Below are 26,434 nucleotides of genomic sequence, written 5' to 3'. Positions count from 1 at the left end.
ATTTCCCCATTTCTTTATTTCATTAATTTAGATAAATCTCTTTGTTGTTCTTGCACTGTCACCTCCAAATCCAGACTAAATTTCTCAAACCACGGGAGTTTTCAGCTCTTCTTGCTAGAAGAAAATTGGTATTTTCTTTAGTGCAGTTGCCTTACAGTCTTCAAAATTCCTACTCATATTTCCTGAGGTGTATTCCCTACTGAATACTGAAATGAAGCCATTTTCCTTTTTCCCCTCACGGCATTTGAACTTTATATGTACTTCTCAAGGTTTGCCTTCCATCATTTTGTAATTCTACCTTTTCTCCAGTCACCTATGAGACACCATTCATTTCTCCATCATGGACCCTTGTTTTGAGGTAAAATTTCTAAAACTTCCATGATTTGAGCTTTCTCTCCATTTTGGAACTTGTTTACTTTGGATGCCGTTTCTTCAGGATTATTCTCCATAATGAGAATAATCCTGAAGGCATGAATTTGAAAAGGCAGCTGTAATAATCGAACTCACCAAATAAAAAAATGAATAAAAGTCTTAATTTTCCTACCCCTTCACTTCCTATTTTGTGACTCTGCCAGCCCCTTTATCTCCCATCACTTCAGGACTGAGTTTGCCAACAACCACATCACACAACCGGGGCTTCAAAGAGAGGCCCCTGTTTCTTTTGGGCCGCCACAGAGATTTTGTCAATATTCACAAGATGGCAGATCGTTCTTAGACATTAAAAAGGGAAAGTCTAGAAAACGTTGCCTGCTGGAGACAGGCAATGTTAGAGAGACCCTTTCCTTCTACTCCAATGCCCATCATCCCAGGCCCGCATGGAACATGAAGATCTCCCCTATTCCCTAGTGTCTATCTAGCGTTGCATGCAGGATCCACCAGGGGGCTCCCTGGGCTGCCGTTACAAAGCCCTCACCTGCCCCCGCTTCAGGAGAGAACTGAGCATGCGCTCTTCCAGCAGGTCGAGAGACATGCTCGGTGCATTGTCCAGAAGAGGCTGATGGTGCTTCCGCCCTTCCTACGGGTGCGATTCTGCTCTCGCTCTCTCTCTCTCGCTCTCTCTCTCTCTCTCTCTCTCTCTCTCCCCCCCCCCACTGCCTCCTCCCCGCTGCGATCCTTAGGCTAAGCCTTCCCAGGAGTCCCAAAGGCTGCAAGGGAGCTTTGCATGGATGGAGACCAAAACCTGACTCCGGAGTTCAGTAAGTGGGGAGACGTTTCTTTCACGGGCTGGACCGTGCATGGAGAAACCAAAACTTCATCAGGTTCGGAGTTGTGGAAAGGGGGGAGCCCGGGGTCCCATGTTCCCCTGCAGCCCCTGTGCATGCACGGGCCAGGCAGGGAAGAAATCAAAGCTCCGGACGCGCTGCGTTGCCTCCAGGAAGAACATCAGGATCGCCAGAAAGGTCGGAGCCATTCAGGATTAGGCTAAAAGTGGGGAACCTGTTTCCAGGAGATGCGTGAATGAAAACATCATATTAAGCTGGTTTATTGATTCGGGTATTATTCTGTTTGCATTGAATGGTGGTTTGTTGATTTCTCAGGTAGCCATAGCAGTTTGGGCCAGGCGTTTAATGAGGTTCTGCTGGCTAAAGTTACACTGGAAGTTCAAATATTGATTGATTTACCTATTAAATCGATTTAGAAAGCCATTCATCTCAATGTCTATTTGTGACCTGAGACATTTATGATCTGGATTGTTCAGAGGTTGCTTTTCACGCTGCAAGCAGCCATCAAAATTATTTGAATAAATAAGTAGCAATAAGCAATCAAAAACATATTTTAACTTTATGCATCCAAATTGTTTAGTCCTTGAAAGAAGTTGATCCAGAAGGTTACTACAGATTTTTTTCCACACAGAGATACGTCACTACCTACAAAGATTTCACCTCTCTTTCCAGATATTGGTGGGTTGATAAGAATTTCTTCTTTCAGTTTTTATATGTGCTCAGTTGTTAAGTTGGTCAACCTGTATTTATGGAATTTTCTTTTGTTTTCCATTTCAGATATATAAGTTGGAAATCTTTCCTGATTGCTCTTGAGTCTTAAGTATCTTTTGTGGGAAGAGGGCTAAATGGACTTAGGAAATTTTGACAGACCTCTTCTGATTAGGATGACCTGTGCAGATCCATCCGTCTGTTTTGGAGCTGGATTAGAGACCAGAGACAAGATGGAGGGACAACGCCCAGCTGGAAAAAGCCGTGTAGCTGCTCAGTCTTGGAGCTTTGAGATGAATGGGGCAAGTCCTGGGCAGAAGAGTCAAGAAGAGGAAGCCAAGAGTTCAGAGGTCCAATGCTGTCACTTCAGAAAAGTGCAGTTCCAGGAGGGGAGGGGTCCCCGAGATGTTTGCAGTCAGCTTCACCGCCTTTGCTGTCAGTGGCTGCAGCCAGAAATACACACAAAGGCCCAAATGCTGGACCTGGTGCTCCTGGAGCAGTTCCTGGCTTTCCTTCCCCCAGAGATGGAGAAATGGGTGCGGGAGTGTGGAGCAGAGACCAGTTCCCAGGCGGTGGCCCTGGCCGAAGGCTTCTTGCTGAACGTGGATGTGAAAAAGATGCAAGAAGAGTTCCAGGTGTGAGAATATAGTCTTAACAGGTCAGAGTTTTCTGGAATTATTAACTCCTAAAGCGAGTTGTTCTATTCTTCCAGAGGATGTATTTGGGGCAATTCTTCCATTCTATTTCGGGTTTCAACAATGGACATTGTAGTAGTTTGAAGCTGCACTATGATAATTCATTTCTATCTCTGTGCTCTTCCTTTGTTTCTCCTATCACATCATGTCCAGAAATCCTTGGAAGCCACGACTGAGTATCCCAAGGGGGGGAAAGATTCATCCAAACCCTCTCAAGAGCTGCTGTTCGGGGAGAACTTCCAGAAAGGTCAAAGTCAGGAAATCACGCCAGGTAACAGAAGGTCTTTCTGTGTGATGTGAGATTTCAACATTTAGCTGATTCTTTAGCTGCACATCATTACAATCTCTCTCTTTAACAAATCTGCTTCCACCATTTTTCTCTGTCTCACAGAGAGTGGAAAGCTGTCTGTGGAATTTGTAGAGTCATCTCTTTGTGGTGGAGCTGAAGAATTGGCTGAAATTCTACTTCAGGTAAGGAGGAGAAACGTCGGAAAAGGTCCATGAATTTTGGATGGATTTCATTTTGTTCTAGAGTTCAATGTATAAAATTTCTGTTTCTAAGCAATATAAATTTGACATCCGGTCATTGAACATTCACGCTCAGCTTAGCCTATCCTCTCTCTTCTGAGGGGATCCTTTGTGAGATGCTTTCTCCTCCTGACCAGACAGTTGTGAGCATTGGGGCTGTTCCTTCTGTCTCCCAGGGTCATTCTCACATACCATTACAAAAAAATCCTTATTTTGCCTTTTGAAAAGCATCTTTGGGACAAGTGTGATCTGGTGATTGAGTATCTCCATAGATATATATATATAGTACTATTACAATCTCTTTTAACACCTTCATGAAAGTGTGGATATAGCGTATGTTGGTCCCTCAGTGGATAAAGTAAGCCATTGGCAAAAATAGGTGTGTTTTGTCAGTATTTTGCATTGCCCACCCTAGGAAGAATTGGAGCCACTGATAAGTAGTGGATTTAAGACCCAACTACCAATTGACCAAGAAAACTATTTTAGTTGGCTATGCTGAGAGTCATTCCAAATACCTCCAACTAGATCCAATCTGCTTCAGTTATGTCATCAGCCAAAAGCGGTGAGATCTCACTCTGAATTCTGCAGAGGATGCCCATTCTGTTCACTGGATCTCTTTCCTAGAATTAATGGAAGAAAAACCTCAAATTATTCTTGGGATTATCTGTTAATAGGGAAATTTCTTTTCTTCTTCAGGATGTTGTGTCTTTTGAGGAAGTGGCTGTGTATTTCTCCATGGAGGAGTGGTCTCAGCTGGACCCTGCCCAAAAAGCGCTTCACGGAGAAGTCATGCTGGAGAATTCCAGGAATCTGGCTTCTCTGGGTAAGAATCCCTGTCTGTACTCGGAAACATAGAGAAGTCATGGGGTGGGCGTGGGGGCTTAGATGATATTTCTGATAAAAAACGTCATTGTGGCACCATGGAATAGTCCCAGGTCAAAGATTAGATCAGGAAGAAGAGGTTTGATTGTTCCCCTATTCTTGCTACAGTTTTCATTTTTCTTTTTCAAGGCTTTAAAGGGCAAGAAAATAAGAATTGCAAGGAAGAATGCCAAATGATCCATTCAAAAGAGGGAAAAGGGAAGTTTCCAGATCAGATACAGCCAAAGAGTGATGAAACAAAGAAATCACAAAGTGGAATGAAAAAAGGCTTTCCGAGGGTCAGTTGGCGTCATAACCATACAAGCATTGATATGAGAAAAGAACCATATAAATGCATGGAGTGTGGAAAGACCTTTACTCGTAGCAGTAGTCTCAATTCCCATAAGAGGATCCACACTGGAGAGAAGCCATATCAGTGCCTGGAGTGTGGAAAGACCTTTACTTATGGCAGTAGTCTTAATGTCCACAAGAGGATCCACACAGGAGAGAAGCCATATCAATGTGTGGTGTGTGGAAAGCATTTTATGAGGAATAGTAATCTTTCCTCCCATAAGAGGATCCACACAGGAGAAAAGCTGTATCAATGTATGGAGTGTGGAAAGACCTTCTGTTATTCTAAGTCTCTTTTAATCCATCAAATGAAGCACACAATAGAAAGACCTTATAAATGCACGGAGTGTGGAAAGAGCTTTACTTGTACCGATCATCTTAATACCCACAAGACGGTCCACATAGGAGAGATGCCATATAAATGTGTGGAATGTGGAAAGGGCTTTAAGTGGAATTGTGCCCTTACCTCCCACAAAAGAATCCACACAGGGGAGAAGCCATATCAATGCATGGAGTGTGGGAAGACCTTCTCTTATAATCATTCCCTTATAATCCATCATAGGAATCACAAAGGAGAAAGACCTTATAAATGCACGGAGTGTGGAAAGACCTTTACTAGTAGCAGCTATCTTCATTACCATAAGAGGATCCACACAGGAGAGAAGCCATATCAATGCATGGAGTGCGGAAAGAGCTTTACTCGTAACAGTAGCCTCAATTCCCACAAGACAAGCCACACAGGAGAGAAGCCATATCAATGCATGGAGTGTGGGAAGAGCTTCTCTTATAATCACTCTCTTAGAAGTCATGAAAGGAATCACAAAGGAGAAAGACCTTATCAATGCATGGAATGTGGAAAGACTTTTACTGGTTGGAGTAGTCTCAATTACCATAAGAGAATCCACACTGGAGAGAAGCCATATCAGTGCCTGGAATGTGGAAAGACTTTTACTGGTTGGAGTAGTCTCAAGTACCATAAAAGGATCCACACTGGAGAGAAACCATTTCAATAAAGGAAGTGTGAGAAGGGCTTTGAAAGAAAAATTTAAAAACTGCACAGGTTTCCTTTTTTGTATAAAAAATGGATTTCTTTCAAAAAGCTTTCTGCTGATAAAATACAAAATACTTATTTCCATGCCACAGAACATATTTTGAATAGAGTAAGGGATTTTGAATAGAGTAAGGAAAAATGGAATAAAAATCTCTACCTTCACTCTTTTGCTAATAAGATGGATGAAATACTTGTTTTAAACAGATGCAACTCTGATTTTTACTACTCAGCTGCCCTCTGCTTCACTGAAACCTGGCTAAATGAGTCAATTGATGATAGCAGCATGCATTTCCCAGAATTTCAGATACAGAGGGTGGACAGAATTGCAGAAACATCCGGTAAAAAGAAAGGAAGGGCGTCTCTGCTTTTGTGTCAACAACCAATGATGTAAAAATTTAACCACACTAAAGAAGTTATGTGATGTGGACTTAGAGACATTAATTATCAATTGTAAACCATTTCATTCTCCACGATAGTTTTCCTTATTCATTCTATTTGCATTGTATATTCCAAAATTTGAACAAACAATGCATTACAAACTCTAGCTGACTTGATTATGTAGGCTGAAGACAGATACACTAACATAAGCCAAGACCTACTAAAATACTTTCAGCATGTCAACTGTCTTACTAGAGCAAGGCTTTTCAACCAGTGGTGCGGGTACCACCTGTGGTACATTGGCACCTGGCAGGTGGTACGCGACCCTCCTAGAAAAATAGTGGGGGAAGGGAATGAGCTGAACCGGTGGCAGCACCGCACAAGCCTGACCGAGAGATGGCTGGAGCTGCAGGGCTCTCAGGGCTCAGCAGAAGCGCCAGGATCAGCACCAGGTTCCAGCTGGAGCTCGGCACTGATCCTGGCGCTTCTGCTGAGCCCAGAAGAAGCGCCGATCCGCTGGAATATTGCAGCATCTCCAGGGTCTTGTGATTTACATTGAGATGCTTGGCAACTGATTCATATTTATGATGGTCACAGTGTCCCAGGGTCATGTGAAGTGACCAAAACCTGCTGCAACCACCCAGCAGACGGGGGGAATAAAAACCAAACACCACCGAGCTATGGATTGAATCCGGACAGACAAGTGGAGACGAGACTTCCATTGACGTTGGGGAGCTAGTGGATATGTTGCTAACCCAGCATGGTACAGTATTCGGTGCACTTAGGGAGTATGTGGAACTATAGAATAGTCCCAGGTCAAAGATTATATCAGGGTTGTGTCTTAGGTTTGTTGTGATTTAGTCCAATTCTGATATATGAGCACCAGTAGGGGTAGACTTGGAAATGGGTCTTTGCTAAAATCTTAGTTTGGAATCTTCATGTTTGCCAACAAAACAGCCAAAATATATTGATGATTCTTTTGCTAAATTTTAGAAGAAAGGGTTTAATTTTTTTCCCCATTCTTGCTACAGTTTTCTTTTCTTTTTTCAAGGCTTTAATGGGCAAGAGAATAAGAATTTTGAGGAGGAATTCCAAGTGATCCATTCAAAACAGGGGAAAGGGAAATGCAGCTGAAGAGTGATGAAACAAAAGGATTACAAAATGGAATTAAAAAAGACTTTCTTTGGGCCAGTTGGCTTCCTAACCGTACATGCATTGATATGGGAGAAGAATCATATACAGTACTAGCCAAATTGTGGAAACCATTTGGGAAAAGTTTATTTTTGAGGTTTGATGGCTAATAACACCACGTTTTGGGGGGAGTAGTACCATAAAGTTATATATCAATGGAAAGATAATTTAATCAAGAATGTAATGCAACATAGTTTGTTCAATTATCTGTATTGTGTTCTATGAAAAGTTATAGCCAAATAACCAGAAAAAGGAAGCACAACTTGCTTAGGTTGATATCAGGTAGCTTTCCTTCATCTGATTGTAGCCAATGAGCATGAGTGTTTAGAGAGCCAATCAGGTGTCATCTTGTTTTGGCAATGAGCCAATCAGATCACAGAAGGAGCCAGTTATTGATGTCATGTATTGAAGTTGAGAGGAGGACATTTGTTCCTGTGTTATGTGGTCGCTATCAAGTTGCTTGGGTTTTTTGTGTTCTTTCATTTAGTTAGCTTGTAAAACGTAATAAAATTAAAGTAATGGTGCAAAGAGTTGACTGGTCGCCCAGAAAGCGATGTAAAATATTATTAAGTGAACAAAGCTACAGTTATAAAGAAATTAGAAGAAAAATTGGTGGAAACTTAACCAAAAGTGGCATTTCTACTGTACACTTTTCCCCAACGGTTTCCACAATTTTGGCCACTACTGTACCTGCATGGAGTGGAGAAAGATCTTCTGTAATAATCACTCTCTTAGAAGTCATGAAAGGAATCACACAGGACAAAGATCTTATAAATGCACGGAGTGTGGAAAGTTCTTTATTCGTAGCAGTAGTCTTAATTCCCATAAGAGGATCCACACTGGAGAAAAGCCATATCAATGCATGGAATGTGGAAAGACCTTCTCCTATAATCATTCTCTTATAATCCATCAGAGGAATCACAAAGGAGAAAGACCTTATAAATGCATGGAGTGTGGAAAGACCTCTACTTGCAGCAGTAGTCTCAATTCCCACACGAGGGTCCACATATGAGAGAAGCCATATCAATGTGTGGAATGTGGAAGGGGCTTTAGGCTTCTCAGCCCTCTTTTGGGGGCATGCGCCAGCCGCTTGCATCCCAGCTTCGGCTTGGGCCATCGACAAGGTCTCTCAAAAGGAGGCTTCCCCTGGTTTCACCCCTCCATCTGTTCCTTTGTCGGCTGCCAACATCTTGAAGCTGCCAACTTCCTAGTGGGGTCCAGGTAGGCTACTACAGAGAGAGCTGGTTTAATGTCAACTGTCCAGTTAGCAAATCTAGAAAAACTCCTGGGACATTATTTTACCAAGTGTATAAAACTTTACTGAAAAAGCCACAACTGGCACAGAAGAAGGGAAACCAGCACTGGGTTTCCCGCACAAAAGCAAGCAGAGTTAATTACGCCCTTTTCCCTACGGGCCACCCACAGTACATAATGTCCACCAATCATTTCTGTTCGTATTGTTTTGGGAAACAGCCAGCCACACTGGGACTTTTGTTCTGTGTCCTTGAAATGCCAGCAATGTCTCATGGAAGCTGACGGTGGTTTTCTGTCCCCATCTGACACACACACCCAAACAGCCAGCCGAGGGTTAAATAACTTCTCCACACTCCCCGCCACAGATAAGAAAACTTGGCAGCAGCTCCATATCTGCCTGCCAAGAAGTTTTACTCAGAGAACACAGAAACAAAAAACAATACACACAGTTTGAAATTCAATCCACAGCAAACTACTTCGCCAGAGATTTAGCTTTGTCCGTCACAGAGTCCAAATGGCCACCACCTCCCTTTTATAGCCTGTGGGGTGTGGTCCAGTGACTCAGCTTAATCTCTGGCACGTCTCCTTTTCTGCTGTGCACGATTGTCGCACCTACGCTGGTGTGGATCCAGCCACAACGTATCTTCATCACTATCCGAAACACCTGGCTCCTGGCCAATCTCAGAAACACCTGGCTCCTGGTCAATCTCTTCTCCGTCGGGAGACACCTGAGGCATTGCCAGAGACGAGGGTCCTGGAGAGGGAGGCCTGGCCATCTCCTCTCCTTCATGTTCGGAGCCTTCTTCCTCCGATAAGAGGGGCTCACAAGACGGAGCCACAACAGGTGGCTTGGATACCATCTCCCACCCTTGCATTCCATCCATTCCCCCCCTTGTTATTGTCAAGCTGCAAGCGGAGGAGCCATGAGGCGCCGGAGCACCACAGCCAGAGCGTGGCTTGATTGGCTGGGTCGGACCATGTGGTGTGGAAGCCGATAGTGGTGGTGGGAGACACAGAAACATGGAGGCCATCTTTCACGAGAGAGTGAGTGAGCCTTTTGCCTTCCCTTACAGAAGGTAGGGTGTGGGATTAAAAAGAGGTGAAGCGAGAGGAAAGAAAGGCGGCTGGCGTGGAAGCTTGCCCAACGGCGAAACTTTGCTGTTTCAGTTCCTTCGGGTAGTTCGAAGGCTGGGATGTCTACGAAAATCTCTTTTTAGTCTTTTATACTTTATATTCAAACTGCAGAGGGGAAGAATAAGAATCAAGCCAATGTCTTGTGATTTGCAGATATTACTATTCATAATAATATATATTAATTATGTATTGGTCAGATGTAAAGGTAGACCTACAGCATGAGGTTTAATCTGATCTATTTATTAAATTGGGTGTAACTTAAAGGTAAATTAAAAGTAATCCGTTCACTGACAACGTTTCACCTTTAATTCGTTTCAAGTCAATATCCATATTAAACTCCAAATGTAAATTTTTTCCACCTTGTTTGACGACGTCTTAAAAATAATTCAATCTTTGACAAGCAACCAAATTTTCTTTTATTCGGCCAATTTCATGCCACATAGAAAGCTGACATTTCCACTCATTAAACTAAATGGGTATGCCAGTGGTAAATGTCCCAAAAGATTAATAAAATGCCTTCTTGTAATTTAAAGCCACACAGTGCATGGTAACATTAACAGTATTAACTTACCTTGAACAAAATCCTAGTCTTTTAGATACACTAAAAATTGAAGGATTTTTTTTTTCAACTACAAAGGTAAACCTTGTAGGGTAGACAAGGCGGGTTGTATGACGTGTGTGAATTCTGGCACCTATTTTTTTTTTTAACAAAAAAAGCACTAAATGTAGATAAATCTCTTTGTTGTTCTTCCACTGTCACCTCCAAATCCAGACTAATCTCTTCAAATCATGGGAGTCTTCAGCTCTTTTGGCTAGAAGAAAAATGGTATTTTCTTTTGTACACCTGCCTTAGCTTGTCTTTAAACTTCCTACTCATATTTCCTGAATTGTATTCCCTACTGAAAACCGAAATGAAGCCATTTTTTCTTTTTTTCCCCTCATGGAATTTGAACTGTATATGTACTTCTCAAAGTTTGCCCTCCTGCATTTTGTAATTCCACCTTTTCTCCAGTCATCTATGAGACACCATTCATTTCTCCATCATGGACTCTCGTTTTGAGGTAAAATGTCAAAAACTTCCATGAATTTGCGCTTTCCCTCCATTTTGGAACTTGTTTTCTTATGATGCTTCAGGATTATTTTCATTTTTGCTGCCGCCACTTACAATTTTCAACCACTATTAGCCGCCCGGGGGCATGAATTTGAAAAGGCAGCTGTAATGATTGAACTCACTAAATAAAACAATCAATACAAATCTTCATTTTCCTACCCCTTCACTTCCCCTCCTTTGACTCTGCCACTCCCCTTTATCTTCCCTCACTTCAGGCTTGTGTTTGCCAACAACCACACCACACAACCTGGGCTTCAAAGAGAGGCTCATGTTTCTTTTGAGCCTCCACAGAGATTTTCTCATTATTCACAAGATCGCAGATTCTTAGACATTACAAAGGGAAAATCTAGAAATTGCTACCAGCTCGAGACAGGCAGTGTCAGAGGGACCCTTTCCTTCTACTCCAATGCCCATCATCCCAGGTCCGCATGGAACATGAGGATCTTCCCTACGCCCTTGGAGGATCCATGTAGCGTTGCGAGCAGGATCCACCAGGGGGCACCCGGGGTAGCCGTTGGAAAGGCAGGGAAGCCCTCACCCGCCCCCCCTTCAGGAGTGAACTGAGCATGCGCTCTTTCCCCAGGTGGAGAGAGGAGGGGGCGTTTTGCAGAAAAGGCTGAAAGTGCGTCCGCCTTTCTTGCAGTTCTCCCTCCCCCCCCGTGCCCCCCCCGCTGCGAGCCTTAGGCTGAGCCTTTCCAGGAAGCCCAGAGGCTGCAAGGGAAGCCTTGCACGGACGGAGATCAAGACCTGACTCCGGAGTTCAGTAAGTGGGAGGACGTTTCTTCCCCGGACTGGACGTAAAACTTCATCAGGTTCTGAGTCGTGGAAAGGGGGGAGCCCGGGGTCCCATGTTCCCCTGCCGCCCCTGTGCATGCACGGGCCAGGCAGGGAAGAAACCAAAGCTCCGGACGCGCTGCGTTGCCTCCAGGAAGAAAACCAGGATCGCCAGAAAGGTCGGAGCCATTCAGGATTTTGCTAAAAGTGGGGATCCTGTTTCCAGGAGATGCCTGAAACATGTTAAGCCATAGCTGGTTTATTGATTCCGGTATTATTCTGTTTGCATTGGATGCTGGTTTGTTGATTGTGACTTCTCAGGTACCTATAGCGGTTTGGGCCAGGAGGTTAATGGGGTTCTGCTGGCTAAAGTTTTATTGGAAATTCAAATATTGATTGATTTACCTATTAAATCGATTTAGAAAGCCGCTCTTCTCAATGGCTGTTTGTGACCAGAGACGTTTATGATCTGGATTGTACAGAGGTTGGTTTTCAAGCTGCAAGCAGCCATCAGAATTATTTAAATAAATAAGTAGGAATAAGAAATCAAAAACATGTTTTAAATTTATGTATCCAAACTGTTTAGTCCTTGAAAAAAGTTGATCCAGAAGGTTACTACAGAATTTTTTTCCACACAGAGATACGTCACTAGCTACAAAGATTTCGCCGCTCTTCCCAGATATTGGTGGGTTCATAAGAATTTCTTCTTTCAGTTTTTATATGTGCTCAATTGTTAAGTTGGTCAACCTGTATTTCTGGAATTAGTTTTTGTTTCCCATTTTAGATATATAAGTTGGAAGTTTTTCCTGATTGCTCTTGAGTCATAAATATCTTGTGTGGGAAGAGGGCTAAATGGCCTTAGGAAATTTTGACAGACCTCTTCTGATTAGGAAGACCTGTGCAGATCTATCAGTCGGTTTTGGAGCTGGATTAGAGACCAGAGAGAAGATGGGCCAGGAGGTTAATGGGGTTCTGCTGGCTAAAGTTTTATTGAAAATTCAAATATTGATTGATTTACCTATTAAATCAATTTAGAAAGCCGCTCATCTCAATGGCTGTTTGTGATCTGAGACATTTATGATCTGGATTGCACAGAGGTTGGTTTTTAAGCTGCAAGCAGCCATCAGAATTATTTAAATAAATAAGTAGAAATTAGAAATCAAAACATATTTTAAATGTATGTATCCAAACTGTTTAGTCCTTGATAGAAGTCGATCCACCAGCTTACTACAAAATTTTTTCACATATATATCGGTCAGTCTACCCACTAAGATTTCCCCCCTCTTCCTAGATATCGGTGGGTTCATAAGAATTCTTATTTGGGTTGTTAAGTTGGTCACTCTGTATTTCTGGAATTTTGTTTTGTTTTTCATTACAGATACATAAGTTGGAAAGCTTTTCTGGTTCCCCTGGAGTCCTAAGTAACTTGTGTGGGAAGAGGGCTGAATGGCCTTTAGGAGATTTGGCCAGACCTCTTGTGATTAGAAAGACCTGTGGAGATCGATCAGTCCATTTTGGAGCTGGATTAGAGACCAGAAAGAAGATGGAGGGACAATGCTCAGCAGATGCAGGAGCTGGAAAAGGCCCTTCAGCTGCTCACTCTGGAAGCTGTGGGAAGAATGGGGCAAGTCCTGGGCAGAAGAGTCAAGAACAGGAAGCCAACAGTTCAGAGGTGCAATACTGTCACTTCAGAAATGTGCAGTTCCAGGAGGGGAGGGGTCCCCGAGATATTTGCAGTCAGCTTCACCTCCTTTGCCGTCAGTGGCTTCAGCCAGAAAGACACACGAAGGCTCAGATGCTGGACCTGGTGGTCCTGGAGCAATTCCTGGCTGTCCTATCCCCAGAGATGGCAAAATGGGTGCGGGAGTATGGAGCAGAATCTAGTTCCCAGGCGGTAGCCTTGGCCGAAGGCTTCTTGCTGAACGTGGATGTGGAAAAGATACAAGAAGAGTTCCAGGTGTGAGAATATAGTCTTAACGGGTCTAAAGAGGATCTCTCTGAATTTGTCAATTCCTTTCTGTCCGAGTTTTCTGGAATTATTAACTCCTAAGGCTATTTGTTCTATTCTTCCAGAGGATGTATTTGGGGCAATTCTTCTATTCTGTTTCGGGTTTCAACAAAGGATATTGGGGTCTACTAGTTTGAAGGTACAGTATGATAATTCATTTCTATCTCTGTGCTCTTCCTTTATTTCTTGTATCACATCATGTCCAGAAATCCTTGGAAGCTGTGACCGAGTATCCCAAGGGGAGGAAAGATTCATCCAAATCCTCTCAAGAGCTGCTGTTCAGGAAGAGCTTCCAGAAAGGTCAAAGTCAGGACACCATGCGAGGTAACAGAATCTCTTTCTGTGTGATGTTGATTGTTTTGCTGCACTTCATTGGAATCTCTCTCTTTAACAAATCTGCTTCCACCATTTTTCTCTCTCTCACAGAGAGTAGAAAGCTGACCTTGGAATTTGTAGAGTCACCTCCTCTTTGTGGTGCAGCTGAAGGATTGTCTGAACCTCTACTTCTGGTAAGGAGGAGAAACGTGGATGGATTTCATTTTGTTCTAGAGTTCAATGTATAAAATTGCTGTTTCTAAGCAATATAAATTTGACATCTGGTCATTGAACATGCACGCTCAGCTTAGCCTATCCTCTCTCTTCTGAGGGGATCCTTTGTGAGATACTTTCTCCACCCTTCCTGCTTCACCATCAGATTTCATTGACCCGACTGTTGTCTGCATTGGGGCTCTTCTTCCTGTCTCCCAGGGTCATTTTCATATAACATTATAAAGAAATATACCGTTTTTTTCCTTTTGAAAAGCATCTTTGGGACAACCATGACCTGACTGAGAATCTCCATAGACATATATTATTACAAGCTCTTTCCTTGTATTAGTGGGAAAAAACTATCCAATTATTCTTGGATTATCTGTTAATAGAGAAACTTGTTTCCTTGTTCAGGATGTTGTATCTTTTGAGGAAGTGGCCGTGTTTTTTTCCAAGGAGGAGTGGTCTCAGCTGGATCCTGCCCAAAAAGCTCTCCACGGAGAAGTCATGCTGGAGAATTCCAGGAATCTGGCTTCTCTGGGTAAGAACTATGTCTGTGCTCGGAAAGGTAGAGAAGTCGTGGGGTGGAGGGCTTAGATGATACTTCTGATAAAAACCATCACTTATTAATTCATATCCTGCCTTTATTTTTTTGCAAATGATAAAGGCAGCGGCCAACCCCAATATTCCTTCCTCCTGCATTTTTCCCCACAACAAGAACCTTGTGACCTGGGTTGAGCTGAGGGAGACTGGGCCAAAGTCACCCAGCCAGCATTCATGACTATGGCAGAACTAGTACTCCCAGTCACCCAGTTTCTAGCCTGGTGCCTTAACCGTTTGACCAAACTGAATTTATGGAAGAAGGAAATTTATTGGAAGAAAAATTGGAAAACTGCCTAACCTTCCTTTTTACATAATGGTTTTTTTAAAAAATGCTTTCTGCTGATAAATATAAATTTTCATTTCCATGACATAGAAGATATTAGCTAGAATGTGAGGGACAGGCTGCATGCAGAAATGTTGTGGCTTCTCTTGAGCACCATGGAATAGTCCCAAGTCAAAGATTAGATCAGGGTTGTGTCTTAGGTATGTTTTGATGTGATCCAAACCCTTTATATGAGGATCAGTAGAGATCCAGTTAGAAATGGGTCTTTTTTAAAATCTTAGTTTGGAATCTTCACATTTGCCAACAAAACATCCAAAATATATTGATGATTCTTTGGCTAAATTTCAGAAGAAAAGGTTTGATTTTTCCCCCCTGTTCTTGCTACAGTTTTCTTTTCTTTTTTTTCAAGGCTTTACTGGGCAAGAGAATAATAATTGCAAGGAGAAATGCCAAGTGAGCCAATCAAAAGAGGGAAAAGGGAAGTTTGCAGATCAGATGCAACCGAAGAGTGATGAAACAAATCAATCACAAAGTGGAATTAAAAAAGGCTTTCCTCGTGTCAGTCGGCTTCCTAACTCTACAAGCATTGATACGGGAGAAGAACCATATAAATGTACGGAGTGTGGAAAAAGCTTTAATAAATCTGATCAACTCATTTCCCATAAAAAGACACATTTAGAAGAGAAAACACATACCTGCAAGGAGTGTGGAAAGACCTTCTGTAATAATCGCTCTCTTAGAAGTCATGAAAGGACTCACAAAAGAGAAAGACCATATCAATGCATTGAGTGTGGAAAGAGCTTTACTTGTGCCACTCATCTTAGTACCCATAAGATGAAGCACACAAAAGAGAAGCCATATAATTGTGTGGAGTGCGGAAAGGCCTTCGGTTATTCTAAGTCTCTTATAATCCATCAAAGGATTCACAAAGGAGAAAGACCTTATAAATGTACGGAGTGTGGAAAGACCTTTAATTGTATCAGTAATCTTAATTGCCACAAGAAGATCCATACAGGAGAGAAGCCATATCAATGCATGGAATGTGGAAAGACCTTTACTTATAAGACTAGCCTCAATTCCCATAAGAGGATCCACACAGGAGAGAAGCCGTATCAATGCATGGAATGTGGAAAGACCTTCTCTTATAATTACTCTCTCATAATCCATCAGAGGAATCACAAAGGAGAAAGACCTTATAAATGCATGGAGTGTGGAAAGACCTTTACTTGTAGCAGTAGTCTTAATTACCACAACAGGGTCCACACACAAGAGAAACCATATCAATGCACGGAGTGTGGAAAGGATTTTAGGAACAGTAATAATCTTGCCTCCCATAAGAGGATTCATACAAGAGAGAAACAGTATCAATGTATGGAGGCTGGAAAGACCTTTACTTGTAGCAGTAGTCTTATTTCCCACAAGAGTATTCACACAGGGGAGAAGCCATATCAATGCATGGAGTGTGGAAAGAGCTTTAGTAGGAAAAGAGCTCTGATTCACCATAAACCTATCCATACAAAGGAGAAGCCATATCAATGCATGGAGTGTGGAAAGAGCTTTAGTAGGAAAACGAATCTGATTCACCATAAACCTATCCATACAAAGGAAAAGCCATATCAATGCACGGAGTGTAGAAAGACCTTCTGTTATTATAACTCTCTTATAAGACATGAAAGGAATCACACAGGAGAAAGACCTTATAAATGTTTGGACTGTGGAAAGACCTTTATTCGTAGCACTAGTCTTAATTCCCACAAGAGGGTCCACATAGGAGAGAAGCCATATAAATGTATGGAATGTGGAAAGAGCTTTAGGTGGAATTCTGGTCTTATCGCCCATAAAAGGATCCACACAGGAGAAAGACCATATGAATGCACGGAGTGTGGAAAGACCTTTACTTGTAGCAATACTCTTAATTCCCACAAGAGAAGCCACACAGAAGAAAGACCATATGAATGCACGGAGTGTGGAAAGACCTTTATTTGTAGCAGTAGCCTTAACTCCCACAAGAGAAGCCACACAGGAGAGAAACCATATCAATGCATGGAATGTGGGAAGAGCTTTGCCAGGAATTGCACTCTTACTCGTCATAGAAAGATCCACACTCAGGAGAAACCACATCAATAAAGGAAGTGTGAGAAGTGGTTTGAAGGAACAATTGGAAAACTACCACCACTACCACCAATTTGTCATGGATTCTTTTTAAACCATAGCCAGTTTGATTGACTTGAGCTCGAAAGATCCATCAAAAGCATGAATTCTAGACAATTTAAATTTTCAGTCTCCGATAAGAGTTGTGGAAATGTTTGAGACTTCCGGTTTGATGTTGTGGCGAGACGTGCGTATGGAGACGGGGCTCCCGTGTTCGATTTTGCCCCGCTCGCAACCCTGGAAAGGGTCAAAAGTTGCCCCAAAGAGGCGCGAACAAGAAGGGGACCCTCAATCACGGGAGGATGGCAGCCCTTCCGTTTGATCCGAGAAAGCCCTCCAAACCGGTGGGGGAAAGACTGGCTACATTTGTGTAGCCAGTCAGAAGCTGCTGACAACTGAAGCAAATAAGCACCAACGAGCAACTTTTCAGCAGTGGGGATGAAACTGGGTGATACCGTATCCTCTCTTTATGACTCTAAGACTTTTTGCTGGAAAGAAATGCCCAAAATACTCTCCCTGATGAGAGAGGAAAGGGGAATTTCCACCCCATTCCCTCAGGGGGAAAAAGTGGCAAACTAATTGCTTGGGGGAAAACAGAAAAAATTACAAGAGTAATTTGGAATTAATACACATATATGGCTTTGAAATTTGGGGACTAAAAGTGCTTTTGAGACTTTTTTAAAAAAAAAAGAGACTTGAAAAGCTTGTAATATAAGTTTGGATATAAAAAGCTGGAAAACAGTGCTAATGACATCTACTGGCGAACTACAGCACTACAATTTTATTATGCTTAAAGGAAATTTGGCTTGAAGCCCAAATTCAGATAAGACTTGCTGGCCTTGGAAACTTTCACTTTTGAAGACTGCAGCTGGGAAAACGGGGAAAAAACCAAACTCTTGGGCTACTTACCTATTTGACAGAGACGATAAACTACTTTGAAATTGGCCTGCCTGAACTACGAACATAAATATTAACTGATTTTCAGAGCTGTGTTTTGGAACTATTTCCCTGCAGAAGGAAAACATATTATTGCTTGAGACGATGGAATACTTTGGATTATAAATCTTTGACTGATGAACAATTTTTACCCTAAAGGTCACTTACAAAAAAATAAAATGGATGTCCCATACTCAGCTTTAAATGGTAAAAAACCATCTCTAACACCTGTCTCCAAATCTTCAGTTTGACATACCACCAAGAAAATACTGATGAAGCTCAGAAAGAAATTATCTCCATGTTGAAATCAATACAAGAGACAATTGCCTTAGCTCGTGATGAGGCCAGAAATAACACAAAGGAGATAAAAGAACAATTTTCTAATCTAAATTTACAAACCCAGAAAATGATTACAAAGAAGGAAGTAGCAACCCAGAAAATAGAAGGAAAACTTGAGGAAGCAGATCTAAAGATGGAGGACCTAAAGGAAGGAACTAGCAGACAGACTCAGACATTTGAAGAACTAGAAGATGTAGCGATAATATCGGAAATGGAAAAGACATCTTACTAATCAAGATCTCAGAACACATTTGAGGAAAAGGAAGAAGAACCAATTGAATAGAAGATAGAGCTGTTAGGAGAACTGTGGGAAACTGGAGAAAGAGGGAGGCTGTTTAATGAATATCAGTGGGCTGAACGTTCTTCCAAAAATACTTTAATCAAATGTTTTTTCTTATTCCAAACAATATACACAAAAATAGAGGAAGAATTACTTGATGATTCAAATGCATTGACTTGGAAAGTTAGTTGGCAAAGGAAGAAAGCTAGAGTAAGACTGAAGAAAATAGAGGCTTTGACCTATTAGGTGGGATATTATATTATTAATTAGATGTTTGAATATGGTGGAGAATAGATAATTGTTAGAAATAAAAATATCATAACTAGAAAGATAAGATTTGTAATTAGAATATTAGATTTTGGTATGAGAAGGAAAACAGGAAAATGCTAAGAGGTTTGAATACTGGAAGCTTTTGGTTACCCAAATATAACTTACTTTGAAATTATAAACAATAGAGACATTTTGAACACTGATGGGAAATTAAAATTTAAAAAGAAAGCGAAAACAGGATACCGATTGAACATAAGGATATTAAGTGCAAATGCAATTAAGATATGTTTTGGTTAGAAAAAATATCGATATTATTAGAAAAATAATGTAACAAAGATGTTGATATTCAATTTTATATCTATTAATGACAATAAGAATTGTATTTGCCTAGTATTGGAAAACCGATATCACCAGAAGAAGAGAGGAAACATTAGATGGTGTAATAATGGATCTGGACTGAAGAAGTTAATATATACCACTGAATTACTAATGGACCCAGACGACATGTTGTTAAGTATTTGAATGTAAAATTAGAAAATTAATAAAATATTTATAAAAAAAAAGTTATGGAGATGTTTTATTTTGAAAAAAATATCCAAGATACAAAAGTGAAACATAAACAACGTGTACGTTCTTTCTATGTTTGTTCTTGTATACTAGATATTTAGTATATTTATACTATACAATATTCTCTATAACAGGGCTTTTCAACTGGTGGTACATGTACCACCGGTGGTACTTTGGCACTGCACAAGCCTGAGGGAGAGACAGCTGGAGCTGCAGGACTGTCAAGGCTTGGCAGAAGCCCCAGGATCAGCACCGGGCTCCAGCTGATTGGTGCTTTCAGAAGCTGGAGGTGCCCTGAAGAGAAGAGGGGGGGAGAGAGGAGAGGATATAAAAAGGGTTTGGCGGGAAAAGGGCCAGCGAGGGGCTACCCCATCTCACCCCCACACAGAAAGAGGCGGCGAGCACCCGGCATCCCTGCTGACTGTCCCTGCTGACCACTGAGAAAGAAAAAAGGCAAGAGAAGTGCTTTCCTTTCCCCCAGGACGCCGGTTCTCCCGTGCTTGCCGCCTTCTCCGGTCCCAGGTGGCGGAGCAAAGACAGCAGGGGGGGGACTCACTGGCTCCAGGGCTGCCCCATGGATCTAAGGCTGAGCGCATTCTGGCTTTGATGGCCTCCACCAGATCAGTGCCACACCCGCTCACTGACCTAGCCTTGCAGCCACCAGGCTCCCCTTTCACCGGGATTGCCCCTGCCTACGTGGGATAGCGACAGCCGGAAGCAGCATCGCCACCGGCAGCGCTGGCCATCTCTCCCTCTCCCGTCATTCCTTCCTGAGCGCAGAGGAAGGAAGGAAGAAAGGAGCTGGGAAAGGGACTGCCTTCTTTGCAGGTTTGGTTTTTTTTTTAAGCTGCCCGAGGCTCCGGGCAGAGGTTTTCCATTTTGAGCCCTCCCCCGTCATTGCCTCTGTGCCTAAAGCAGTGGTTCTCAACCTATGGGTCGCGACCCCATTTGGGGTCGATCAACCATTTCACGGGGTCGCCAAGCAAGGCTGTCCGCCATTTTTTCCCCCTTTTCCGGCGGGTGCCTTACCTCCCTTGAGCTGGGCCAGCTGGTGGTCGGCCTGCTCCGTCTCTGCCACTTGCCAGCTACGCCTCGGCCGCCGCAGGGGGCGGAACCATGCATGCGCAGCGCTCCCGGGCAGGAAAAGTCCTCGACTTACGACCGGTTAGGTAGTCCTTGACTTACGACCGGTTTAGTCCTCGACTTACGACTGGTTTAGTCCTCGACTTACGACCGGTTTAGTCCTCGACGTACGACCGGTTTAGTCCTCGACTTACGACCGGTTGGGGGTTGCGGCATTCAAAAGGTTGAGAACTACTGGCCTAAAGGGCCTCTGTGTGGCTCTTAGTTTGCCTCTCCCAGACCCGCGCATGTGTTTGTGTGTGTGTATGTGGAGGGGTCTCCTTGCAGCCCCATGCTGTGACATTGGGGAGTAAAAAAACAGGAGAGATAAGCTGCGATGGGAGCTTCTTGCAGCCTTCCACTGGGGGCTGAGGGGGGCAGGGCGCGATGTGATTGGCAGCACATTGAGAAAAAGAAGTACTCCAAAAAAACAGCTTTCATTAGTTTGCAGCCTGCCATCGCAGGAGGTCTCTGTTGAGGGTGTGGGGCTGCTAGGTGTGAGACCTACCAGCCCGTGTGCGCGCGCGCGCACGTACGCACACACACACACAAACACTTGTGCGGGTCTGGGAGAGGTGAGCTGAGAGCCGTGCAGAGGCAACAATGGGGGAGAGGCAATTTGGTTGGAAATGCCCCAGTTCAAAGGACAAAGCAATTTTGTGTTCTGTTTCGTCACAGACAGAACTTTGTTGGCAATCCAAGTTAACACTGGTATTCTTGAATTGTGAGCTCTTAGGAAAGTATCCCCTCCTTGTGTGTTGCCAACAGCCATTTCCAGTGGCGAAAATAGGACATTTTCCTTTGCTATATTTTCAGTCTGAATTAGACCAAGGCAGGGTCCCTACAGGAGTTCCTTTTTAAGGATTATGTAGTAATAGAAAAGCAAATAAGTTACCTCTGTTCCTAAACGCTAAAGCTGTTGCCCATAAAAAACACAGGAGCTCTGATCAACTGTCACAGCCATCATTTTGACAGTTTTGCTATACTGTTGACTGTGGACGACCCCACTAAATGCAAGCATGGGATAAACTGAACCTGGTTTGTTCTCAATCAGTAGAATGAAGCCTTAACATCAACTTTTTACTTTTCCATAATAATATAAACTAGCCATTTCTATAACAACAAATGAATCTAATCAGTAAAACCCAAAACCCCACCCCTTTTTTTTCAGTCATCAAGTTTTTGACACCTTGCTAAGCACAGGTGGTACTCGAATATTGTCATGTCCTTAAAGTGGTACAATCTGTGAAAAGGTTGAAAAGCCCGAAGAGACGGACGAGGGGGGACATCATAGCAGTGTTCCAGTATCTCAGGGGCTGCCACAAAGAAGAGGGAGTCAAGCTAGTCTCCAAAGTGCCTGAAGGCAAGACAAGAAGCAACAGATGGAAACTAATCAAGGAGAGAAGCAACCTAGAACTAAAGAGAAACTTCCTGACAATAAGAACAATTAATCAGTGGAACAACCTGCCTCCAGAAGCGGTGAATGCTCCAACACTGGAAGTTTTTAAGAAGAGACTGGACAGCCATTTGTCTGAAATGGTATAGGATTTCCTGCCTGAGCAGGGGGTTGGCCTAGATGACCTCCAAGGTCCCTTCCAACTTTATTATTGTTGTTGTTTTCTAGCAAAAAAATGAAGATTTCACTGGTTTGATGATATTAGTCTGAATTTAGAGGTGACGGTGCAAGAAAAAGGGAGATTTAGTTACAATTATTGAAAGAAAAGATATAAATAGAGGGGAAACGGTGGTTAAAAAGCCATTTTAAAAGAATGGCTTTAACTTCTCATTCTTGCTTTGCTCCTTTCAGCCCATTTCTTTATATATATCAAGGCTCCTTCTAAGTACAACCAATCTAATTTTGCCACTGTTCTGTTATGAAAAAATTGCTGATTACAAAACCAAAATTGGTTCCCTTTCACCAGTTTGATCCAGAACCATCAGTGAACAATATGTAAATGAAGACTCAATCATCCAGGCCAAAAGTATCTAAAAAGGTGAAATCATGGCAACTGGACCAAAATTTATTAAACTGAGGCATTTCATTATTCATCCAAGTAACGTTTTCGGTCTAAATTTTTTGGGTTAGGCATAGAGTCAGAGAGTCATTGGAATATACTAAGTCTGCCAGACTGACTGCAGGAGTCTCTCCCCAAAATGAAATGCAATATGTAAATGAAGACTCAATCATCCAGGCCAAAAGAATCTAAAAAGGTTAAATGATTTAAATCATGGCATCAGTGAACAATGAACAGTTTCAAAGTAGCCTGATCCTCTGAAGTATCCAACCCCCCCGCCCCCCGTACAAACACTTCCAAAAGTTTTCGTGTGTTTTTAATTTTTACAATTGAACAAAACAAAATTTAATAAAGTCTCACAAATAACCATACCAGTGATATGTAATTGACTTTTTTAAAAATCAAATTTAGACTTCTACCTAATCCTTGTCACACCACAGAAGGGCAAAAAAATGCTTGAAAAAGGCATTGGATGGGCTTTTCTTCATTTCATATTATTTTATTAGGTTTTATTTTGGTTATCAATAAACCAAAGATCTCCCCTTATTTGCAATGTCAACATACTGAAGTCACTTTCATTCTCATTCTCCTGAATACCCCTAACTTGGCAGAAAGAGAGAGGGAGAAGGAGAGGGAGAAAGAAAGAAACTATGACTAAATTCTATATAGTTTTATGGAACTTCAGCTCTTTTTGGATTTATAAGCTAATGTGTATTGCTTATTATGGAAATTTCAGTCCACTAGTGCAGGGGTAGGCAACCTTGGCTCTGATGACTCGTGGACTTCAACTCCCAGAATTCCTGAGCCAACATGGCTCAGCATGGAAACCTCTCAATTTCTCCTCAGCATGGCTGGCTCAGAAATTCTGGGAGTTGAAGTCCACGAGTCATCAAAGAGCCAAGGTTGCCCACCCCTGCACTAGAGCTTTGTAACAATTTGGAGAAGTTGGCAAAGCTGAATGTGGCTGATGTCATCAGAAGTGCCCACAGTCACTTTGTGAAGAGAGATTGGCGGCATATAAATTGAATAAAGATAAGTAAAAATGTTTTTTTTTTATGTTTAGAAATAGCAGCATTATACAGTGAGCCTGGGATGGGTTCCTACATGTTGAACTGCCAATGACCCAACTCCATTGTAGCCTCATCTGTCACATTGTGTGAATGCAGCCGTACAGGGCCCATTGCCTCTCCTTTGCTACAAAATCTTTGTTGTTCTCTGCTTGATTTTTGCAACAGAAACCTCTCCCCTCTTCCTTCACAGAGCAGCATAACCAGACAAAATTTTTATCCTGGATTCTGTTTTCAGTGTTTCCGGCTCCTGGAGGTTCAAAGTCAGTTTGAGGAGCCCATAGTAAGCGCTATGTATCCTGAGGCTCCTTTTCTTGTCCCATGCAGATTACTGGATTCTACTTGAAACAGGCAGAATAAACTCAACAGATGAGGTCATATAAAATTACTTTTATTTTCCAGGTATCCTCAAAACATTAACTCACAGTTATTGCAGAAGTTCTTCTGGAATGTATGTTGTAATCTGGACCCATTGCATAGGTAAAGGAATAATGGATTTCCCCATCCTACGTAAATCTTACATGCTGATACGGAGCTCGTAGCCTAGCCATGCAGCTAGGATTCATGGTAGGATAATAAAGAACCTGGCACGTAACAGGATGTCTAGTCATAAAGACACAAGACCCTCCCAGTGGCCAATTGGAACACAGATATAACCATGTAACATCTAAACTACATTTCCCAGAAGCCATCTCTTAAGGAGACAGCACTTTAACCCTTAAAATGCTAAATGTATGCTCTGGTCAGAGTTACATATTGGTCCAGCACACTCCTGGTCATGGTAAAGAAGGTAAAGATAGAGAAATTTGAATGTTTCTTAGCTCCTCTCCAAAGTTCAGCTGCTTGACAAGGTCTCAGATTCAGGCTGCTACTATCTTCTCTGGCCCTCTGCCCAAAAACAGAAAATACCCTTGAGCCAGTTCTGCAAAGCCATGCCAGGGATCTAGACATCGAAACAACTTACAGGCTGTTTGTATGTTTCATTTTTGTACCTTGGGTATTTTTTCAAAATAACATGTCTCCACAACCCGTATTGGGAGACAGAAAATTTGAATCGTCTCAAATCCAGGACTTTTGATGGATCTTTTGAGCTCAAGTCAATCAAATAGGGCAGTGGTGGCGAACCTATGGCACGTGTGCCAGAGACGGCACTCAGAGCCCTCTCTGTGGGCACGTGCGCCGTGCCCCAGCCCCGCCTCCCCATGCGGCCCCCTCCTCACCATTAGCCCCCCTGGAGGAGAGCCACCCCTGGGCATGGCCCACAAGGAGCAGCGCAGCCTGTCGGGGTCAAGACTCCGCCCTCGCACCATCGCATGCAGTTGCTGCGGGGCGCGGGCGGAGGGCGTGGCTGCCATGGCGCTGCTGGGCCACCTGAGCAATCTGTGGCGGGCCATGGAGGCAGTGAGTGGCCCTGCGGGTGGGTGGAGTGAGGGGCAGCGTGGGGGGTGCAGCGGGGCACATGGCAGGGTGGGGCAGGGGGCAGGGCGGGTTTTGGGCACTCGCTCTCTAAAAGATTCGCCATCACTGAAATAGGGTATGATTTAAAATAACCCATGACAAATTGGTGGCAGTGGTGGGATCAGCTCTGACTGAAGGGGGGACTGTATACGAAAACAAATATTAACTACTAAAGAAGGGAATTTGGCCCTCACAGACTGCAAGGCTTTGCAATCAACAGCCAACATTCTGGAGGGAGCAATCAGACCGGTCACTGGAGCCTTCCAAAGAAAAGCAGGGATGGAAAAGGTAGAACAGTCAGAAAGAGGGCTAGGTCCAGAGACTTGGCCCAATACCAGAACAGAAATATTGAGGAAACAGCAAGAGGTATCAGATAACCTCTAATAAAGTTGTGGAGGTCTTTTTTTTTTACCTAAAAGATGGTTGAAGAATAATGTGATAATTGTGTTCAATATTTTGGAATATTTGAAACCATGAAAAACAAGCAGGAATATTTCTACATGCAGAGAAGCCCTTCGACTATTTCCACTTGGCAAAAACCACAAGCAGGATTAGGGATCCACCTTATTCTGGTTTGCACTTCTTCTTCTTCTTGTTAGTTGCGAAGTCGTGTCCGACCCATCGCGGCCCCGTGGATAACATTCCTCCAGGCCTTCCTGTCCTCTACCATCTTCTGGAGTCCATTTAAGTTCACGCCTACTGCTTCAGGGACTCCATCCAGCCACCTCATTCTCTGTCGTCCCCTTCTTCTATTGCCCTCAATCTTTCCCAGCATAGGCTCTTCTCCAGTGAGTCCTTCCTTCTCATTAGGTGGCCAAAGTACCTGAGTTTCAATTTCAGGATCTGGCCTTCTAAAGAGCAGTCGGGGTTGATCTCTTCTGGGACTGACCGGTTTGATCGCCTTGTAGTCCAGGGGACTAGCAGGAGTCTTCTCCAGCACCATACATAGTTCAAAGGCCTCAATTCTTTGTCGCTCAGCCTTTCTTATGGTCCAACTTTCACATCCATACATTGCAACTGGGAAAACCATGGCCTTGACTATACGCACTTTTGTTGGCAGGGTGATGTCTCTGCTTTTTAGTATGCTGTCTAGATTTGCCATAGCTTTCCTCCCCAGGAGCATGTATGAAGACAATGTAAGGCAACTGCACTAAAGAAAATATCAATTTTCTTCTAGCCAAAAGAGCTGAAAACTCCCATGGTTTGAGGAAATTAGTCTGGATTTGGAGGTGACAGTGCAAGAACAACAAAGAGATTTATCTAAATTAATGAAATACAGAAATGGGGAAATAGAGTTAAGAAGCAATTTAAAAAAAAGGAATTAACATCTCTCTGTTGCCAAAAGCCTGATTTTTCTCAATCTTCTTTAATGGGAAAAATTGACATAATGGCTACAAACCCAACATTGCTGCCCTTTCACAAGTTTGATCTAGAACCATCAATGAGCAGCATTTGAATAAATTGCTTCAAAGTAGCCTCAGTCTCTGAAAACCCGAGTATTCCCCCCTCAAAGTCATTCCAAAAGTTTTTCTGTCTTTAATACACTCG

The 26,434-nt window shown here is 42.8% G+C and overlaps 3 protein-coding genes across 3 annotated transcripts in view; 2 read left to right on the top strand and 1 right to left on the bottom strand.

Moving 5' to 3' along the window:
* The window catches only part of LOC107296767 (zinc finger protein 709-like), a 40,602-nt gene that overhangs the window by 7,177 nt on the left and 6,991 nt on the right, over window positions 1–26,434 (bottom strand). The window lies entirely within an intron of this gene.
* LOC107296768 (zinc finger protein 501-like) lies at window positions 3,271–5,410 on the top strand. Its single transcript, XM_029286135.1, has 3 exons — window positions 3,271–3,297; window positions 3,851–3,977; window positions 4,166–5,410. Exons 1-3 carry the CDS (start codon window positions 3,271–3,273, stop codon window positions 5,377–5,379), a joined length of 1,368 nt encoding a protein of 455 aa, XP_029141968.1. The 3' UTR covers window positions 5,380–5,410.
* LOC114922171 (zinc finger protein 345-like) lies at window positions 11,902–17,014 on the top strand. The gene is made up of 6 exons (XM_029286134.1): window positions 11,902–11,944; window positions 12,638–13,216; window positions 13,474–13,591; window positions 13,694–13,776; window positions 14,210–14,336; window positions 15,091–17,014. Exons 2-6 carry the CDS (start codon window positions 12,803–12,805, stop codon window positions 16,806–16,808), a joined length of 2,460 nt encoding a protein of 819 aa, XP_029141967.1. The 5' UTR covers window positions 11,902–11,944; window positions 12,638–12,802; the 3' UTR covers window positions 16,809–17,014.

The sequence above is a fragment of the Protobothrops mucrosquamatus genome, unplaced genomic scaffold, assembly GCF_001527695.2.
Source record: "Protobothrops mucrosquamatus isolate PMUCROS unplaced genomic scaffold, P.Mucros_1.0 scaffold2970, whole genome shotgun sequence".
In the NCBI taxonomy this organism is placed as follows: domain Eukaryota; kingdom Metazoa; phylum Chordata; class Lepidosauria; order Squamata; family Viperidae; genus Protobothrops; species Protobothrops mucrosquamatus.
This window is presented reverse-complemented; position numbering and strand designations above follow the sequence as displayed.

What these genes read in the sequence shown, in the direction of transcription:
- LOC107296768 (XM_029286135.1), top strand. Translation starts at nt 3,271, where the DNA reads ATGCTTTCTCCTCCTGACCAGACAGTT. An exon ending in CTCCTCCTGACCAGACAGTT is followed by an intron (nt 3,298 to 3,850) that starts GTGAGCATTGGG and finishes TTTCTTCTTCAG; the next exon opens with GATGTTGTGTCTTTTGAGGA. An exon ending in CAGGAATCTGGCTTCTCTGG is followed by an intron (nt 3,978 to 4,165) that starts GTAAGAATCCCT and finishes TTCTTTTTCAAG; the next exon opens with GCTTTAAAGGGCAAGAAAAT.
- LOC114922171 (XM_029286134.1), top strand. Translation starts at nt 12,803, where the DNA reads ATGGAGGGACAATGCTCAGCAGATGCAGGAGCTGGAAAAGGCCCTTCA. An exon ending in AGATACAAGAAGAGTTCCAG is followed by an intron (nt 13,217 to 13,473) that starts GTGTGAGAATAT and finishes CATCATGTCCAG; the next exon opens with AAATCCTTGGAAGCTGTGAC. An exon ending in CAGGAATCTGGCTTCTCTGG is followed by an intron (nt 14,337 to 15,090) that starts GTAAGAACTATG and finishes TTTTTTTTCAAG; the next exon opens with GCTTTACTGGGCAAGAGAAT.